The 19,784-nt window shown below is 48.9% G+C and overlaps 4 protein-coding genes across 5 annotated transcripts; 3 read left to right on the top strand and 1 right to left on the bottom strand.

The window, feature by feature from the left end:
• Positions 1 to 175: 175 nt before the first annotated feature.
• LOC139215064 (zinc finger protein 391-like) lies at positions 176 to 3,513 on the bottom strand. 2 transcript variants are annotated; one of them, XM_070845890.1, is made up of 2 exons: positions 3,192 to 3,513; positions 176 to 2,236 (listed from the first exon to the last, which is right to left on the bottom strand). In XM_070845890.1, exons 1-2 carry the CDS (start codon positions 3,481 to 3,483, stop codon positions 1,029 to 1,031), a joined length of 1,500 nt encoding a protein of 499 aa, XP_070701991.1. In that variant the 5' UTR covers positions 3,484 to 3,513; the 3' UTR covers positions 176 to 1,028. The 2 variants fall into 2 exon arrangements, with proteins under 2 accessions (XP_070701991.1, XP_070701990.1); XM_070845889.1 differs by having other exon boundaries at positions 176 to 2,263.
• A 3,004-nt stretch (positions 3,514 to 6,517) lies between these two features.
• dnai2b (dynein, axonemal, intermediate chain 2b) lies at positions 6,518 to 10,683 on the top strand. Its single transcript, XM_070845883.1, has 12 exons — positions 6,518 to 6,700; positions 7,091 to 7,252; positions 7,394 to 7,515; positions 7,702 to 7,844; positions 7,925 to 8,038; positions 8,119 to 8,258; positions 8,442 to 8,564; positions 8,699 to 8,922; positions 9,235 to 9,370; positions 9,497 to 9,643; positions 10,020 to 10,250; positions 10,584 to 10,683. Exons 1-12 carry the CDS (start codon positions 6,518 to 6,520, stop codon positions 10,635 to 10,637), a joined length of 1,779 nt encoding a protein of 592 aa, XP_070701984.1. The 3' UTR covers positions 10,638 to 10,683.
• A 409-nt stretch (positions 10,684 to 11,092) lies between these two features.
• LOC139215070 (uncharacterized) lies at positions 11,093 to 12,498 on the top strand. The gene is made up of 2 exons (XM_070845899.1): positions 11,093 to 11,308; positions 11,435 to 12,498. The coding sequence occupies exons 1-2, from the start codon at positions 11,107 to 11,109 to the stop codon at positions 12,115 to 12,117; spliced, it is 885 nt and encodes a 294-aa protein (XP_070702000.1). The 5' UTR covers positions 11,093 to 11,106; the 3' UTR covers positions 12,118 to 12,498.
• Positions 12,499 to 15,319: 2,821 nt separating this feature from the next.
• LOC139215057 (zinc finger protein 271-like) lies at positions 15,320 to 19,616 on the top strand. Its single transcript, XM_070845882.1, has 2 exons — positions 15,320 to 15,548; positions 17,127 to 19,616. The coding sequence occupies exons 1-2, from the start codon at positions 15,320 to 15,322 to the stop codon at positions 18,779 to 18,781; spliced, it is 1,884 nt and encodes a 627-aa protein (XP_070701983.1). The 3' UTR covers positions 18,782 to 19,616.
• The last annotated feature ends 168 nt before the right edge of the window (positions 19,617 to 19,784 follow it).

The following is a 19,784-nucleotide window of genomic DNA, read 5'->3' on the forward strand; positions in this document are numbered from 1 at the left end:
AGTACAGAGAAAGAAACATGGAGGTAACTGTCTGTCATGAACCTGGACTCACCTGGTCCTCACAGGGACACCTGCGCCCCAGGTGGTTTCTTGCAGCCACAGCCGTGAGGGGGCGTCTCTGGACTCTGATGGACCCACCAGCTGATTACACTCAGATTTAGGTCTTAGAAGCAGCTGTGAACCAGGAGAACTTTTATTTTCAGGGTGTTGAACATTACAGGCTGAAAATAGAAACATTCATGATTTTACATCATCAGCAGCTGATTTGGGGAAAACTTACAGCCATCAAACGGTTTCTCCTAAAAGAAACTAAACAGGATGTGAAAAGTTCGCTCAGTCCCCGTCAGGTCAGACAACATCCCATGATGCCCCTTGAGGGCAACCAATAACCACAATATTCTTCATCCTGATGTGAAGTGACCCTCTTCTTCATTAACAGGCTGCATAGGGCAGGAACCCAAACGACCCAGAACCTCGTCTGGACCACCTGCCCCCACGTCCTCCCACTGACTTACTCAGTAAACCTGATCAGCTCAGTCCTCTGCAATCACACGTCGTTCTGAGCGGCGCCACGAGTCCTGACAGAACCACATTGGTCACTTTTTGTGTGAGCGACATGCTGGGAGAGTGCCGGTACCCCGTTTGTAGGATTCATGGCGTCTTCACATGTGGGACTCAGAAACATCTCTGCCTTCAGACCTGGACGGACGACACGTCATCGAGCTGCGTGATCCTGCGGCGTCCTGTCGGAGGGGCAGAGAGTTCAGGCCGAAGAAACGTGGTTGCTGACAAAGAGTGCCGTCGTCGTCACCACGACAAGCTGCTCCGGTAACAAAGAACTAGCTGAGGGACCACAGGGACCTGGTCTGGACCTCAAGACGTCCTCTAGACATTACACAAAGTCTCAAGTTCCATGTTATCAATGGACATGAGTATGATCAATCACTGATCAATCAGTTTGTAACACCATAACAATGAAGCTTGATGAACATGTGACCACCTCCCCGACCCTCCGGACTGCTGAACTCTCAGGACGTGTTGGACGGTTCGCACTCAGCTTCCTGTTGTTCTGTGGCTGACTGTGTCTCTGCAGACCCCTGACTGTCCGCCGTGTGCAGCTTCATGTGTCTCTTCAGGTGTCCTGTGACAGTGAAGCGTTTGCCACACACGGAGCAGCTGAAGGGTTTCTCTCCGGTGTGGACTCTCATGTGGATCTTCAGGCTCCCCTTCTGGGCACAGCTCTTACCACACACGTTGCAGCTGAATGGTTTCTCTCCTGTGTGCACTCTCATGTGTTTAGTCAGGTCTCCTTTCTCAGCGCAGCACTTACCGCAGAAGGGGCAGCTGAAGGGTTTCTCTCCAGTATGGACCCTCATGTGCTTTTTCAGGTCAGTCTTCTGGGCACAGCCTTTCCCACAGACGGTGCAGCTGAAGGGTTTCTCCCCCGTGTGGTACTTCATGTGTCTGTTCAGGTGCTCTTTTACGTGGAAACTTTTGCTGCACACAGAGCAGGTGAAGGGCTTCTCTCCGGTGTGGATCCTCATGTGTCTGGTCATGTTTCCCCTCCCGCTGAAGTTCTTCCCACAGAACAGGCAGCTGTACGGCTGCTCTCCAGTGTGACATCTCATGTGAGCGGTGAGCGAGCCGCTGTCCTTAAAGGATTTATCACAGCCTGTGCAGGGAAACGGCCTCTCGCCCGTGTGGTCTCTGATGTGTCTATTCAGATTTCCTTTAAGGCTAAATCTTTTCCCACAGTACGAGCAGGGAAAGGGTCTCTCCTTGACCAGCGAGCCCACATCATTCTCAGGAGCTTCATCATGTCTCTGCTCCTCTTCACCTGTCGGCCCTTTGTCTCTGTGTATCCAATCACTATCACTGTCATCGGTTTCAGTCGACTCTGCAGAATTGTCCTCACTGAGCGGCTCTACGTGTCCACGTGGATGTGGGTTCCTGTCTGGTCCTGGTCCTCCACAGTCCTCTCCATCAGCTTCTGTCTCCATGTGTTCAGTGTGTCTGTGATGAAGCTGTGAGGACTGAGCTTCCTCTTCATCATCTTCACTCTTCACAGGGACAGGAGTCAGTGGGAACTCGGTGATATGAGCCTCCTCCGACCCTTGAAGCTGCTCTCCCTGCCGACTGGTCCAGACCTCCTCCTGCTCCTCTTTAATGTGGGGGGGCTCTGGGGGGTCCTGCTCCACGCCGGGGCTCCAGTCCTGCTGCTCGGGGGGATCCTGTTCTTTAGACCCCACCAGCTGCTGGTCGTCTGCGAGGGACAGAGAGACAGATTATAGAAATGTTTTGTTATCGGACCTTTCCACTGATTCATGTTTCTACTGAGACACTTGGTGTTAGTTGAGTACGCTAACGGCACCTGACGCTCCTGCTCCAGTTACTCTGCAGGTGGAGCAATGATTCTGGAGCTCAAGTTCACCTGGAACATTTTGGCAGCACCACTCAGCGGTAGCGTGCTCATGGACACGCTAGCCTGTTAGCCTGGTTACCATGGTTACCCTTCACTGTCGCTGTCTCTGAATGACAAACTAACATTCCCTAATCTCAGAACACAAACTGAGTGTGTGTCTGGGTAAGGGTAGCATCAGGGTAGATCTATTTTCAACATGTAAACTGTCGGTGATCTGGGATTCAGATTTAATCCTCTGATCTGCAAGTCAGTGATCACTCACTCACACACACACACACACACACACACACACACACACACACACACACACACACACACACACACACACACACACACACACACACACACACACACACACACACACACACACACACACACAGAGTGAGTTAAATGTTGATAAATTAACAAAGTTGTCTGATTCAAATGCGAATGAAATGAACAAAGTTGTGACTAATTCACTCGGAGCTCAGTTATTTCCAGCTGTCTGGGGAGATTCACAGTTAGGAGAAAAAAAAAAGAAACTGGAATAACTACACATCCCATGAGGCTTTGCACAGCCTGTTTTGACTCATGGGAGTTGTGGCTGTTGGCTGCTAACAAAGTGTTTGTTGTTTCGTGAAGATGTTTCTCGCGTTTCTGAGACGGAACTCGGTTTCTCTCCGTCCTTCAGAAAAATGTTTGACTTTAGTGTAAACGTTGATGTTTGCGGGCCGAAGCTAGCTGTGCTAGCTCCGGCTAGCTCCGGTTAGCTCCGGCAGCAGGGACTGACCTGCTGGGTATCTGTGCAGCCGGACCTGGGGCTTCAGCACGGCATCCAGCAGCCTCCTCTGGCGGCAGATCTCCCGCTCTGACCGCTCAGCTCGGTCCTCGTACTCCGCCACGGTTTCCTCCAACAGACCGACGATCTCCTCCGCGGCCGCCGTGAGCCGCTCGGTGAGCAGCGCTCTGAGCGCCGGGATTTCAGCCGCTTCTTCCCCTTTTTCCAGCTGCAGCAGAAAGTCTTCGGCGGCGGCGCTGATCCGCTCGTGGACCGACACCCGCAGCAGCTGCACGGCGCACATCCTGCTGCTTTGTGCGGACAAAGAGAGCAGCGGGGGGACGTAAACACACCGGGACTTCCGCGTCAACGACAACCCGGGGGGGGGGGGGGGGGGCGACAGCGGCCCCTGTCGGGTGGAGGGGGGGGCGGCAGAGAGCTGGAGCCTCAGTCAGAAAACAAGTTTCTCCATTCATTTCAATGGGGATGGGGCTCCATTGGTGTGGGCGAGGCTACAGTGGTGACATCACAGAGTGCAGAGCGGTTTGAAAACTGTTAAAATGGGATTAAAGTCGCTCCCGCTGCCACTTTTCACCCCACAGACGGTATTTCTACTTCAAAATGTAGGAGAACTTGTTCTGCTCACAGAGGAGTAACTACAGAAGCACTCACTAATAGTCTACACTAAATTACACACACACACACTCACTAATAGTCTACACTAAATTACACACACACACACTCACTAATAGTCTACACTAAATTACACACACACACACTCACTAATAGTCTACACTAAATTACACACACACACACACACACTAATAGTCTACACTAAATTACACACACACACACACACTAATAGTCTACACTAAATTACACACACACACACTAATAGTCTACACTAAGTTGCACACACACACACACTAATAGTCTACACTAAATTACACACACACACACACACACTAATAGTCTACACTAAGTTGCACACACACACACACACTAATAGTCTACACTAAGTTGCACACACACACACACTAATAGTCTACACTAAGTTGCACACACACACACACACTAATAGTCTACACTAAGTTACACACACACACACACACACACACTAATAGTCTACACTAAGTTACACACACACACACTAACAGTCTACACTAAGTTACACACACACACACACACACTAATAGTCTACACTAAGTTGCACACACACACACACACACTAATAGTCTACACTAAGTTGCACACACACACACACACACACTAATAGTCTACACTAAGTTGCACACACACACACACACACACTAATAGTCTACACTAAGTTACACACACACACACACTAATAGTCTACACTAAGTTACACACACACACACACTAATAGTCTACACTAAGTTACACACACACACACACTAATAGTCTACACTAAGTTACACACACACACACACTAATAGTCTACACTAAGTTACACACACACACACACACACTAATAGTCTACACTAAGTTACACACACACACACACTAATAGTCTACACTAAGTTGCACACACACACACACACACACTAATAGTCTACACTAAGTTACACACACACACACACTAATAGTCTACACTAAGTTACACACACACACACACTAACAGTCTACACTAAGTTACACACACACACACACTAATAGTCTACACTAAGTTGCACACACACACACACACACTAATAGTCTACACTAAGTTGCACACACACACACTAATAGTCTACACTAAGTTACACACACACACACACACACACACACACACACACACACACTAATAGTCTACACTAAGTTACACACACACACACTAACAGTCTACACTAAGTTACACACACACACACACTAATAGTCTACACTAAGTTGCACACACACACACACACACACTAATAGTCTACACTAAGTTGCACACACACACACACACTAATAGTCTACACTAAGTTGCACACACACACACACACACTAATAGTCTACACTAAGTTACACACACACACACACTAATAGTCTACACTAAGTTACACACACACACACACACACTAATAGTCTACACTAAGTTGCACACACACACACACACACACTAATAGTCTACACTAAGTTACACACACACACACACTAATAGTCTACACTAAGTTACACACACACACACTAACAGTCTACACTAAGTTACACACACACACACACACTAATAGTCTACACTAAGTTGCACACACACACACACACACACACTAATAGTCTACACTAAGTTGTACACACACACACACTAATAGTCTACACTAAGTTGCACACACACACACACACTAATAGTCTACACTAAGTTGCACACACACACACACACACTAATAGTCTACACTAAGTTGCACACACACACACACACACACACACACACTAATAGTCTACACTAAGTTGCACACACACACACACACACACACACTAATAGTCTACACTAAGTTACACACACACACACACACACACTAATAGTCTACACTAAGTTACACACACACACACACACACTAATAGTCTACACTAAGTTACACACACACACACACTAATAGTCTACACTAAGTTACACACACACACACACACACACTAATAGTCTACACTAAGTTGCACACACACACACACACACACACACACTAATAGTCTACACTAAGTTACACACACACACACACACACACACACTAATAGTCTACACTAAGTTACACACACACACACACACACTAATAGTCTACACTAAGTTACACACACACACACACACACTAATAGTCTACACTAAGTTACACACACACACACTAATAGTCTACACTAAGTTACACACACACACACTAATAGTCTACACTAAGTTACACACACACACACACTAATAGTCTACACTAAGTTACACACACACACACTAATAGTCTACACTAAGTTACACACACACACACACTAATAGTCTACACTAAGTTACACACACACACACTAATAGTCTACACTAAGTTACACACACACACACACTAATAGTCTACACTAAGTTACACACACACACACACTAATAGTCTACACTAAGTTACACACACACACGGGCTGAACTGACTTTTGTGAAGTGACTACCTTTTTATTGTCATTGATTTCTTAGAGATTTATTTCATTTCATAGTCAAACTTTATTGGTCAGTAAAGTTTATTTGAATGTCAATTAGGTCGCTGTTGCTAGGATACGGTAAACTCTGCCCTGTTGCTAGGATACAGCGAACTGCACCGCCATTCCTGCTGGTCTGACAGAGCTGCGTCCGTTTTTGACCGTTTTTCCCGTCCGTGTGTCCGTGTGTCCGTAGGATGGAGATCGTCCATGTCTATACGAAGCTCCGCGGGGACTTCGGCCGGCAGTGCCTCTTCTCTGACCGGCCCGCTGAGCTGCTGGTGGACGTCCCTCCGGACCCGAACCTGGGCCTGCAGTTCATCCAGAGGAGCCCCCGGGACCAGGTCCTGCAGGCCTGCCGGGACATGTCGGAGCACCAGGTGACAGCACAGGACCGGATCGGTCCGGATCGGTCCGGAACAACAGAGTTTATTCTGGTTGTTAATCAGTATGAACTCCTCTTTCATGTTGATCGTTAAAGAAAGTTTCTCCTCCTCAAGTACTACAGGAGAAGACCAAGGGGCAGAGAAGTGATTATTGAATAAGGAATGATCAGTTGATTATTATTGATATCACTGATTTGTAGATCTTCTGATGTTTTGACCAGCAATCCTTCATCATTGATTAATGGGCTGATTGATTAATGGACTCATCAATTAATTTGATCTGATTTGTCTTTAAACTACTAGAATTCATTTTCAGTCCAACCGCGAGTCTGTTTCACTGAATAAAAGCTGGTTGAACTCAGGTGTTCCTGTGTTTGTGTACAGGTGAATACGGAGCGCTTTGAGTCTGAGAGCTGTGGGATAAACCATGTGGAGGGGGGGTGGCCCAAAGACGTGAACCCCCAGGAGATGGAACAGACCATCCGCTTCAGGAAGAAGGTGGAGAAAGATGAGGGCTACATCAACAGCATCCTGCAGCTAGGCAGCGTAAGACCCCCAGTCCACTTCAGACTACTTCAGTCCACCTACATCCACAGCAGTCCCCACCGGTCCACTTTATCTCTGTGGTTGCAGCCACGCCTCCTGGTTGTGATGTCACTAGGTACTGAGTGATGTCATCCTGTCCAGGTGATGGAGCACTGCATCAGACAGAACAACGCCGTAGACATCTACCAGGACTACTTCGAGGATGAGGACGAGGTGGAGGAAAATCAGGAGTCACCGTCCGCCAAGACCATCAACGTGTTCAGGTAGAGCCGACAACAACAACACACAGGTGGAGGACAGGTAGAGGTTCAGGTGTAGTGAAGTGTGGTGGTTTCAGTAATGGCACTCTTGGCTCTTAACTGTCAGAAATCTTCTATGAAGTCTGGTATGTGGAGCTCCTCTGTCAGGAATGAAAATCAAAGCTACTTGTATCACCTGTGCATCTGCAGAGACCCTAACGAGGTGAAGCGTACCGTCACCGGCCTGTCGTGGCATCCTGACAGCGGCAGGAAGCTGGCAGCCGCCTACTCCTGCCTCGAGTTCCAGAAAACATCTAGAGACATGAGCTTGGACTCCTACATCTGGGACATCGGTAGGTGACAAGGACAGGTAGACTGGTTTAAATACACCAGCATCAGGTCTGTTGACAGGTGGATTTCTGTTTGGTTCCAGAGAACCCGAACAGGCCGGAGATGACTCTGAAGCCGGCGTCTCCACTTGTCTGTCTGGACTACAACCCCAAAGACCCCCACACTTTGGTGGGAGGCAGCTACAACGGGCAGATTGGTAGGTTAAGGTGCTGACTGACAGATGGCAAGGTTAGGGTTTGGGACAGGTGGACTCACCTGAAGATGTGTTTGTTTCAGCTTATTGGGACACCCGGAGGGGCAGCCAACCAGTGGAGCTGTCTTCTGTGGAGCACAGTCACAGAGACCCGGTCTACAAGATCATCTGGCTTCAGTCCAAGACCGGGACAGATGTCTTCTCTGCCTCCACGGACGGACAGGTAGACCGACAAGAGATGGGTAGGGAGACGGGTAACGAGACGGGTAGAGAGACAAGAGACGGGTAATGAGACGGGTAGAGAGACGAGAGACAGGTATAGGTGGGCAACAGGTGCACAGACAGGTGGACAGGTGAGAGGACAGACAGGTGGACAGTGTGCTGCACTGCTTCCTCTGTGTCTCAGGTGCTGTGGTGGGATGTCCGGCGGCTGTCAGAGCCCTCCGAGCGTCTGGTTCTGGACCCGAGCAGAGAGGGACGTCTGGACCGAGCATTGGGAGCTGTCAGCCTCGAGTTCGAGTCCACCATGGTGAGCCTGAACCCCCCGTGCCCCCCCCCCCCCCCCCCGACACACAGGGTCTCCGTTTGTCCTCCATCTCTGTCTGTCCCCATTTGTACCAGTCTCACTCTCTCTGACCGGTGTCCCTGTCCCCATCTCTCCAGCCCACTAAGTTCATGGTGGGGACGGAGCAGGGCGTGGTTGTGTCCTGTAACAGGAAGGCCAAGACTCCGTTGGAGAAGATCGTCTGTACGTACGATGGCCACCACGGGCCCGTCTATGCCCTGCAGAGGAATCCCTTCTTCCCTAAGAACTTCCTCACCGTGGGGGACTGGACGGCCCGCATCTGGTCTGAGGACATCAAGGAGTCGTCCATCATGTGGACCAAGTAGGAGTCAGACACAGCTGGACAGGAGACGATGCAGAAAAGACTCCTTTCCGACCTGGTCCTTTCCGAACCGGTCCCTTCACTGTCTTCTGTCCTGTCTAGTTCTACATTTCATTTTGGTTTCTCACCATTTCGCCTTTCAATCTTGTTTCATCTAGTTAGTCTTTTTTAGTACCATCTGATCTGGTCATTCATCTGGTCTCATTGTGTCTCGTCTTATTTGTCCTGACATTTCCTCTGAGGAGACTCTTTGTCCTTTTAACCAGGTGTGAAAATGGAACTGAATCTATTACCTGCCACCTGTTGTTTCAGGTATCAGATGTCATACCTGATGGACGCCTGCTGGAGTCCAGTCAGACCGTCTGTCTTTTTCACTGTGAAGATGGACGGCGTGCTGGACGTCTGGGACATCTTGTTCAAGCAGAACGACCCCACGCTTAGTCTGAAGGTACCTTTACGCTGTAAAAACACCGGAGTTTAGGGGGTTCTTTTTCTGTTAGCCGCCATGAGACAAAGAAGTGACAGGTGACCTGATGATGATGACGATGATGTTTGTGTCTGTCGTGGTCCTCAGGTGTGCGACGAGGCGCTGTACAGCCTCCGTCTTCAGGATAATGGCCGTTTGGTGGCATGCGGCTCTCAGCAGGGCGGAGCAACGCTGCTGGAGATCTGCTCTGGACTGTCGACCCTCCAGAAGAACGAGAAGACTCTCCTGGCTGCTGTGAGAGATGCTGAGACACTGAATCCTACCGAGAGCGTCTGTGTCATGTTACGGCTGCCAGAGCTGCTCATTCAAGAAACACATTTAAAGCAGCAGAAGAAGAAATGCAGCCTGTTTTATCCTGTGAGAAGAGTTTATCAGAGTGAAACACTGCAGCTGGAACAAGATGCACACGAGCCCTGTGGGATTTCAGGGGTCAGACAGCAGCTGGTCTGAAATCAGGACAAATACTGAGCTGCACAGGGTTTCCCAGAACAGTAGCTTTGATGATAATAATAATAATAATAATAATAATAATAATATTAAAACTTTAGTGCATTCATGAGGACCAGGCTGTGCGCAGGTGGGTTACCTGACCTCTGTCGTGTCTCCGCAGATGTTTGAACGGGAGACAAAGCGAGAGAAGATCCTTGAGGCTCGTCAGAGGGAGATCCGTCTGAAGGAGAGGAGCCGCTCAGAGCAGAGCAGAGAGGATGACAGAGGACGGGACAACGCAGATGACCTTGATCAGCTGATCACCAGAGCAGAGAAGGACTTCCACAGCGTGGTGGAGACTGAGCTGAGGAGGAGGAGGGACCAGGAGGACCACGAGGACCGGACCAACCGGGTCAGAACCACACGTCTGTCACTACTCTGTCCCTCTGGACTGCTAGCTTCAGCTGCTAACTTCCTCACATCTGGAAATATGAAGCTACCATCAGCAGCTGTTAGCTTAGCTTAGCATTAAGACTGGAGATGGGTTAGCAAGTAGCTTAGCTTAAATACTGGAAAAGAGTTAGCAGTTACCTTAGTTTAGTATAAGAACTGGAAACAGCTATCTTAGCAAAGCTGTACATAAATAGTGTGTATAAGAGCTTTACATAAAGACTGTGTGTGTGTGTATTTACTAGTTTAGTCGTCTCGACTGACACCAAGTTTGTTCTAAATCTTCTTTTCTCAGGAGAAAGACGTCTGTGAAGAAAAAGTGGAGAAAGATGAAGCAGAAATTTTATAAAAACGTTCCTGTTGAGTCAGAGATTGTTTGGTTTCGTGTGAAAGAGTTTATATAAATATATATATATATATATATATATATATATATATCTAATACATGAAGGTCTGTTTAATGCTCCGCTGTTTGTAACTGCTCAATAAAAAGGCCAAACCAGGACACTGATTTACTGTTTCTACACATGGTTTGAGTTGAAATACTGAAGGTCTGTCAATCAGGTCTGGATCAGGTCTGTCAATCGGGTGTGACTCTGGTTCTTCTGATCCATCAGGGTCAGTTTTAAAGCTCGTCTCTATTTCTGTATTACGCTGTTCGTGTATTGTGTGTTCATAGTTTCCAGGCTAAGAGCCGCTGAGATTATGCCTTTATTGTGAAGGACACCGGAAAAAGCCGGAACTGAGTCCGTTAGCACCGTTAGCTGTTAGCAGCAGACCTCCGCTCTCTCTCCGGTGTCCCGGCACTCAGTCTCGACATGTCCCGGGTCCAGAGGATCCAGAAGCTCCGGGTCTTCATCAGCCAGCGGCTGAACGCGGCGCTCGAAGAGATTCTGACAGTTTTTGAGGAAACGATCGTGAAACACGAAGAAGAAGCGGCTCTTTGTCAGGAGGTCATCTCCCGCCAGCACGCGCTGCTCTGCGCGCTCCATAAACCGGTCATGGAGCCTCCGACATCAGGTGAGTCCGACTGGGCAGTTCAGGGGAAGGTTGAAGGGTCCGTTCGGGGCCAGGTTGGGCCAGATTTACGGGTGTTGGTGGTCTGGATCAGGAGTAAAGCTGTTTGGATGTGTCTGTTTCCTGCAGACGTCCTGATGCAGCAGCCGGACCCCCCTGAGCACCAGAACCAGGAGCACCAGCTTCACCTGGACGAGGCTGACATAATCCAGTTCACATACAAGCCCAGGAGTGCAGCGAGGCCAGGTCAGGACCCGTCAGCTACCAGGACCACCTGGGCAGAACTGGGACCAGCGGATCCAGATTCAGACGTCCAGACGTCTGAGACCGAAGACAGCGACGACTACAGCCGAGACACGACTGACACCAGAACCGCCTCAAACCAGCCAGAACCACAGGTGATCCGAGGACCAGGAGCAGCACAGAGCAGCAAAGTCCGCAACCGAACCTTCAGGGCCCGCAGGGTCTTAGTCCAGCACCTGAAAGTCCACCAGCAGGAGGCAGAGCCGGAGCCGCAGAACCAGACCAGGACCACGCAGAGGAGGAAGGGGGGCCCGGAGAACCAGACCAGGACCACACAGAGGAGGAAGGGGGGGCTGGAGAACCAGAGCAGGATCCGGGAGAGAGAGGAGGGGGGTCATCAGAACTTCCAGCCCAACACAATCACCAGAATCCAACTGGGGGAGGACCCTCACACCTGTGATGACTGTGGAAAGAAATTCTTGCAGGTGTGGAGGAAGAGGAGACACAGGTGCCCCCCACCTCAGAGGAAGAACCACCAGAGTCCAGAAGTAACCACACAGACCCCTTAAAGGTCAGAGTCTGGTTCAGCTTTGTTGTTCATCTTTTCCTCGTGACGAATTCTCTTCTCTGTTAGTTCAGTTTCGTTTTTACACTGAAGCAGAGAAACGAGAACAGAGAGGCTGCTGGGAAAAACTGCAGGGAAACTATTGGGGGAGGGGGTTACCTGTGCTCCTGTTGTTGGATTGGAACCAGAACTCTTCAGGATTGTAGACGGACAGATCTCCTGTTTGTTCTTCCAGTTTCTGTCTCTAACAAAGACATTTTCTACCTGGACTCAGACCCTGTCTACATCTGTTCACTTCCTGTCTACATCTGTTCACTTCCTGTCCACATCTGTTCACTTCCTGTCCACACATGTCCACTTCCTGTCTACACATGTCCACTTCCTGCTCTGCCTGAAAAATAAACATAATTTGTTCAAACTGTAAGTAAAATGTCCTCCGTCTTTTCTCAAACCACCTGGACAGAGACTGATGTGGACCTTTTGAGATCCCTCAGACCCTGAGGACAGAAATCCCGCAGGAGTGTGTGTGTGTGTGTGGGGGGGTCTGATTTTCTGCATTCATCTTTTCTGCTCTAATTGTTACATTCTCAGTCTCAGTTACAGCAAAGGAGGTTGGACAGAGAGAGAGAGACAACAGCAGCTACAGCACTAACAACAGGAGTGAGACTAATAAATTATCACTATGGTAACAATGAAAAACATGATGAGTGGACGACGATCTGCAACAGTGATTCATGAAGCAGAGAACCACAGCAGGAGAACCAGAACCAGAGAACCACAGCAGCAGGACCAGGATCCACAGGAACCAGAGATCCACAGCAGCAGGACCAGGACCAGGATCCACAGGAACCAGAGAACCACAGCAGCAGAACCAGAACCAGGATCCACAGGAACCAGAGAACCACAGCAGGAGAGCCAGGACCATGATCCACAGGAACCAGAGATCCACAGCAGTAGGACCAGGACCAGGATCCACAGGAACCAAAGATCCACAGCAGCAGGACCAGGACCAGGATCCACAGGAACCTGAGAACCACAGCAGGAGAGCCAGGACCAGGATCCACAGGAACCAGAGAACCACAGCAGGAGAGCCAGGACCAGGATCCACAGGAACCAGAGAACCACAGCAGCAGGACCAGGACCAGGATCCACAGGAACCAGAGAGATGAGAAAAGCACAGAAAGGCTCCGGGGAAGATACCAAGTTAGTAACAGACATTAAGGAGACATGAAGCATCAGGATGGAGAGGAAGAGGAGGAGAGAGGAGCCCAGTGCATCATGGGAGTCCCCCGGCAGTCTGAGCCTATAGCAGCATAACTAGGAGCTGGTCCAAGACCTGATCCAGCCCTGAACTATAGGCTTCATCACTAAGGAAGGTTTTTAGTCCACTCTTAAATGTAGAGAGGGTTATGGGATGTAATTTTAAGACTTATGGAGTTTATAGTTTTTAATTTTCAAATCTATGCACCATTTGACAACATGCAGCCTGCTGAACATTTAAAATCATGTTTTTAAAGCGGTTGTGTTTAATATCACATCTGGTTTTATTGTGAATGTGTATTTAAATGGAGATAACCGGAGTAGAGACGTGTTGAGAGCTGAGGTGGTGACGTCACCAAGTCTGCTCCAGTCTGGACTTCTGAGTCCAGACTGGAGGACGAACTACCAACTACACAAGTCTGAACTTTTTTTTTTTTTTTTTTCAATGCTTTATTGAGAAAATAAACAAGTATGGCAACTTGATTTAACAGACATTGTAACAATATAAAGAGATTGCCAAGGGAACATCAACTTATCTCAAAATATAATACATACATTTGGTGCGTCAACATAATAAATTCAGAGCAGATTGAGGTAGAGGTTAGGTAAATAAATCTTTAAAAGAACTAAATTAAAATAAAAAGATAGATAAGATAATAATCACTGATATTTCAATTTCAATTTTCAATTTATTTGTATAGCCCAATATCACAACAGAGTGTCTCACAGTGCTTTACAAAGTTCACTGAAATAAACAAGAAGTGTAAGCGAACAAACAATCTAATAAAGAGTCCAGCAGTCGATGAGGCCAATGGATCAGTCCGGTGGATCAGTCCGAGGCATCACCTGCCCTTTATGACCCTCCTTCTTCGGGAAGGAAAAACCCAGTGGGAAAAGAGAAACCTCCGGGAGCACCACAATGAAGGAGAGATCCAGCTCCCAAGGACGGACAGGCTGTAGCCTCGGACAGACGCACATCCATTGGCTGATGGAGAACCGCATCAGCAGGACCAGGACCAGGATCCACAGGATTCACAGGAACCTGAGAGATGAGGAAGCACAGAAAGGCTCCGGGGAAGATAGCAAGTTAGAGGCAGACATTTGGCTGACATGAGACATAAGGATGGAGAGGAAGAGGAGGATAGAGAATAGAGGAGCCCAGTGCACCAATGGAGTCCCCCGGCAGTCTGAGCCTATAGCAGCATAACTAGGGGCTGGTCTAAGGACTGAGCCAGCCCTTAAATATATGCTTTGTCAAAAAGGAAGGTTTTTAGTCTGATATCACAAGAGGCAATTCCTACTAATTTCAGCTATCCAATTCAGTTGGGAAATTTTTTAAGATATCATATAATTTCTGTGCTTTTAGACCTTTAAGAAGGTTTAAAGATTTCATATATATTTTAAATTCATTCAGGAAAATAATTTTGGGGGATGTTTTCAGTACTCTGTTCTTATGGATAAAGAATTTTGCTAGACAGAATTACATTACAGCATAATTCATCATTTTTGTTTTGCAAGATCATACCAAAGGTTATATTGTCTCTAGAGATAGAAGCTGGAAGCAATGGAATTTTTTGTTTGATCCATTTGTGAATGTTAAGCCAAAACGTTTGTATTATACCACGAGAAAAATACATGGTCCGTAGTTTCAATATCATTTTTACAAAATATGCATATATTGTCATCAATATTAAAGCGTAGTCTGAGTAATTCTTTAGAAGGATAAATATTGTTCAGAATTTTAAAGTGCGTTTCTTTCGTTTTGGGGGGTATAGGGAATGTTAACGCCCCCGGAATTCCCATCACTACTACACTGGACGCAGAAAAATGACGTAATATTTGAGCGCCTGCAACGTCATCTTACGCAAAGACGTGAATGCAGGGATCCCGGAAGCATCCTCGCATTGTTTACATCCTCCTCTTTGTTCGGTGGAAATTCCGCCAGAATGTCCAAAAAACGGTCGAAAAGCAGCGAGAGCGGCAGCCTGCGGGCGGCGGTGGACGAGCAGCTGGCGGCGGCCGCGGAGGAGATCCTGTGGCTGCTGAGGGAGCGCAGACAAGCGGGAGTGGAGCAGCTGAAGCAGCTGGTGACGGAACGGATCACCGCGGCCGTGGAGCACATCTTCACCGTGTTTGAAGCGACCAGAGCGGCCGAAAGAGGACGAGAGGAGCCCGGTGAGAGATCCGACAGGAGAGGCTAGAGACAGCTTAGACACCCGAGTCAGCGGGGTCCATTTACTGCCAGAGCTTTCAACCGCATTACGTGGTCTGTATGAGCCGACAGTGGTGTGTGGTGGCCTACAGGCATGTAGACACACTGTACACACGTGTGTCCACATTACACAAATGTACTGTATACTGGGGGGCTGCACTGGGTTGTGTGTCCCACCAAAGTTAAAGTTGGGGGGCCTGATAAACCAGCTTTACTGTAGTGCGGGGATGATAATACCACCTCCGGCCACTAGATGTCAGTAATAAGTCTCTACAGCCAGAGCAAAAAAAACTGGAGGAACGAGCATCCAATCACAAGGACATATCTGACAAATACCAGCCAATCACAGCACAGCAGGGTGGGACCGTGAAGCTGGAAATGTGTGTCCAGAGTTCAGAGGTTAGCATATGATAAACACAAGTTTCTGTTATTGTGACCAACTCAGCATCACTGTTAGCTTCACTGCTGGCGTCAGCATTAGCATAAGAGCCTGGTGCGGCTGGTGCTGACCTGACCAGCCTGGCAGGCCTACAGACATGAGCCCTGGTGAGGACGGAGAAGTCCTGCTGACAGAGAAGCTGCTGTTTGAGTAAACCAAATCTTTTAAAAGCATCAGAGTGAAGCTGCTTCACTGAAAACTCACCTGCTTGCTGCCACAGATGTGTCTGCTGCCCCGCTGAGCCGCTTCACTCTCTGACTGCGTCTTTCAAACATTAATGATCGAGCCTGGAAGTCAGCAACAATCCTGTAGGGCGAAAGTGATGACATCACATTCAGCTCGCTGCTCCAAGCTGTAACCGACAGGTCACATGATCTTCCATGTGTCGATGACAGGTCACATGGCCCATCATTTGTTCGTGGTAGTCTTGTATTGATGAAGCGACTTGATGTGGCGACTGGCTGCTTCTACTTCCTGCCTTCCGGCACTCACTGTTAGTGACTCGGCATCCTGCTAGCATGACGTTAGTTTTGTGGCTGACGGCTGAATTAAGCAGATTAGAAATATCTCCTGTCTGAGGCTCGTCCTATCTACTGGAGGAAAGAACAGCGTTTCCATTGTAGAAGAACCTTATAGGATGGGGATGACTGCTCCAGGTATTAGTCAGACCCTCAGGTGTTACCAGGGAAACCGAGCTATGCCTTTAGATTTTGACTTAAAAACAGATTAAATAGATGGAGAGATAGATTTATTCATCAAATCACTTAAAGTCAAAATTCAGTTCAGCATAAGTGAATGAATGACTTTTTGCTTGCCAGGTGACCACAGGGTGTCAGAGGGACGAAACCTGACGAGGTTCCATAACCAGGAATTAATGGACTCTGCAGAGACAACTGATCAGCCTCCACGTCGTCCATTCATTCCTGATAATGGACACCTGGTCAGGCATTAGTACATAATATATACAATGTACCGTTTACAGTGTATATGATGTATATATACTGTATGTATGTGTATAATGTGGTCAGACTTGTCCATCTGAGTGTCCAGAGGCTGAATGGTGAACTGTCCCTTTAACTGTCTCGCTGTGTCTCCTCTGCAGAGTTGTGTCTGTCAGTTGGTGTCCACGGTCTCTGTGATGAAAACCCTCTGAAGCCCAACGTCTCTGTGGACGACCGACGGAAGGAACCTCTGCCCAGCACTTCCTCCAGGCTGGAGGACAGCTCTGACACGGACCAGCGCCCGGCCTCTCCGAACGATCTGGCCGATGAGGATGAGGAGGATGAAGGGGCGGCGCCTCACTGCTGCAAAGTGTGCGGGAAGTCGTTCGACAGGAAGGGCTTTCTGATGAAACACGTGGAGAAGCACCTGAAGGAGGCAGAGTGTTTGTGCGGTCTGTGCGGTGAGCGTTTGGAGTCCAATAATGGCTTGCGGCTGCACCTTCAAACGCACCGTGACAGCAGCAGGACCTGTGACATCTGCGGCAAGAAGTTCCCATCGATTCGAGCGCAGGAGACTCACCTGAGGCTGCACACCGGGGAGAAACCCTTCACCTGCCACGTCTGCGGCAAAGGCTTCAACCAGAAGGGCAACATGGTGACACACATGAGGATCCACACGGCAGAGAAACCGTTCAGCTGCACTGTCTGCCACAAAGACTTCAGCCACGCTGGCTCTCTGGAGCGCCACATGAAGGCCCATGACGGACACACACCCTTCACCTGCCACATCTGTGGGAAAGACTTCAACAAGAGCGCTGAGCTCAGGCGACACGTCCGAAGCCACGAGGCTGCCACCAACGACACGCCCAGTGTTAGGAGCAGACGCAGGAAACCCAGTCTGACTCCGTCTCACTGCTGCAAGGTCTGTGGGAACGCCTTCCACAACCGCGGGAACTTTGTGCGACATGCAGAGACTCATGTGAAGGATCCTGAATGCCGCTGTGGCGTTTGCGGTGAGCAGGCGGAGTCCTCAGAGGCTCTGCAGCTCCACATCCAGAGCCACAGGGAGACCAGCAGGATCTGCGACATCTGCGGTATCAGCTTCAGGGACATGGAGATCCACATGAGGACACACACCGGCCAGAAACCCTTCAGCTGCAAAGACTGTGGCAAGGACTTCCCCCGCAAGGGCTCGCTGGAGCGACACATGAAACTGCACGCCGGCGAGAGGCCGTACATCTGCGAGTTCTGTGGGAAGACCTTCATCGAGAACACCGTCCTGAAGAGACACATCAAGAGCCACACAGGGGGGAAGCCCAGGATCTACTCCTGCGACGTTTGCGGTAAGAAGTTCACCATGAGCCAGCACCTGGACGTGCACAAGAGGATCCACACGGGGGAGAAACCCTACACCTGCAGGGTCTGTGGGAAAAACTTCCGACAGATCGGCAACCTGGATTCCCACATGAGGATCCACACGGGCGAGAAGCCGTTCATCTGCAGCCTCTGTGGGAAGAGGTTTCGCCAGAAGATCTCGCTGGAGACTCACGAGAGGTTCCACAAGAAGGAGAAACCGTTCAGCTGCCAGCTGTGCAGCAAAGGCTTCGTTCAGAAGATCGATCTGAAGAGACACATGCTGACGCACACCGGAGAGAAGCCCTACAGCTGCCGCGTGTGCGGAAAGAGCTACCAGGAGAAACGCTCTGTGGACTCGCACATGAAGGTCCACAGGGCTGAACGGGCCGCCAAGGAGTTGGAGGGGACCGCAAGTATGAAACGACAGGATGGAGTCCACAGCGACTTCATCCAGCTGTGACCTACAGAGGATCCCCTGTCTCTGTCTGTCTGACCGACCCCTGAACAGAACCCTTTAATCTATCAGACTCTCAAAAGGCCCAGCACAACAACAGAACCAGGAATCACTTTACTGCCCCTGAAGGATCTTCACTTGCCTCTCCACTGCAGGGGCCAGGCACCGAATCTAGCTCCCGATCCTGATCCAGGTCCTGTTCGGGGGTAGGTTGCAGATCCTCTGGATCCATCAGTGGCAAGAACGTCACATGTAGCTGCCGCTCAGGAGGATCCAGAGGTTTGGGTTCTCCCAGTCTAAGAAAGTGGGACTTTCTCTGGAACAGGGACCATTTTGGACCAGAACCTTAAGCCTTTTAAAATAGGAAGCATGAAACATTCAGATGTCAGACTATGCTTCCTGGTCCTGGTTCTGGTTCTGGAGGCAGATTCTGTCATAGGCAGTAGGTTTCCCCATGTCAGGGTTTAGTTAGACAGGAAGCTTCATATAGACACCACAGGGACCAGAGACTCTTAGTCTTCATCCTCTCAGTCTCAGTCCTGGTTCTGGTTCTTGTACTGATAATGGATTGGGTCTTTCTGAGTTGGAGTTTTAACTTCCTTTTGACCTTCAGCTAAATCATCAGTCGTTCACATCTTAGCGAAGAAAACATCAGAAATGTTTCAAAGTCAAGGTGACGTCCGCTATGTGGCCCCAGGAAGGCTAGCAACCGCTAAGCTAACGGGTCCCAACCAGTAGAGTAGAGTAGAGTAGAGTAGAGTAGAGTAGAGTAGAGTAGAGAAAAGGGCTGAGGATTAGACCTGGTTCTGGTTCTGGTCCTAACAGGTTCATTTTTTGATAATAAAACGTTTTGTTGTCGGATATTTGATCTTCGTGTTTCTCTTTGTCTTATATTTTCAGCGTTAAAGTAGAAACATTTTTTCTTCTTTTTGAATCACACAAACACTGAAAGAAGAAAGAAGAACCCGTGTGAGACATCGTCCTTTGTTCCTGTTAACATTCTTCTGTC

This window comes from Pempheris klunzingeri, chromosome 16 (genome assembly GCF_042242105.1).
Source record: "Pempheris klunzingeri isolate RE-2024b chromosome 16, fPemKlu1.hap1, whole genome shotgun sequence".
Classification (NCBI taxonomy): Eukaryota; Metazoa; Chordata; class Actinopteri; order Acropomatiformes; family Pempheridae; genus Pempheris; species Pempheris klunzingeri.

Excerpts from the sequence above, each read along its gene's own strand:
- LOC139215064 (XM_070845889.1), bottom strand. The coding sequence starts at position 3,483 with ATGTGCGCCGTGCAGCTGCTGCGGGTGTCGGTCCACGAGCGGATCAGC. Across the intron at positions 2,264-3,191 it reads GCTGCACAGATACCCAGCAG|ACGACCAGCAGCTGGTGGGG; the intron begins GTCAGTCCCTGC and ends TGTCCCTCGCAG.
- dnai2b (XM_070845883.1), top strand. The coding sequence starts at position 6,518 with ATGGAGATCGTCCATGTCTATACGAAGCTCCGCGGGGACTTCGGCCGG. Across the intron at positions 7,253-7,393 it reads GCATCCTGCAGCTAGGCAGC|GTGATGGAGCACTGCATCAG; the intron begins GTAAGACCCCCA and ends CATCCTGTCCAG. Across the intron at positions 8,923-9,234 it reads TCGTCCATCATGTGGACCAA|GTATCAGATGTCATACCTGA; the intron begins GTAGGAGTCAGA and ends CTGTTGTTTCAG.
- LOC139215070 (XM_070845899.1), top strand. The coding sequence starts at position 11,107 with ATGTCCCGGGTCCAGAGGATCCAGAAGCTCCGGGTCTTCATCAGCCAG. Across the intron at positions 11,309-11,434 it reads CATGGAGCCTCCGACATCAG|ACGTCCTGATGCAGCAGCCG; the intron begins GTGAGTCCGACT and ends TGTTTCCTGCAG.
- LOC139215057 (XM_070845882.1), top strand. The coding sequence starts at position 15,320 with ATGTCCAAAAAACGGTCGAAAAGCAGCGAGAGCGGCAGCCTGCGGGCG. Across the intron at positions 15,549-17,126 it reads AAGAGGACGAGAGGAGCCCG|AGTTGTGTCTGTCAGTTGGT; the intron begins GTGAGAGATCCG and ends TCTCCTCTGCAG.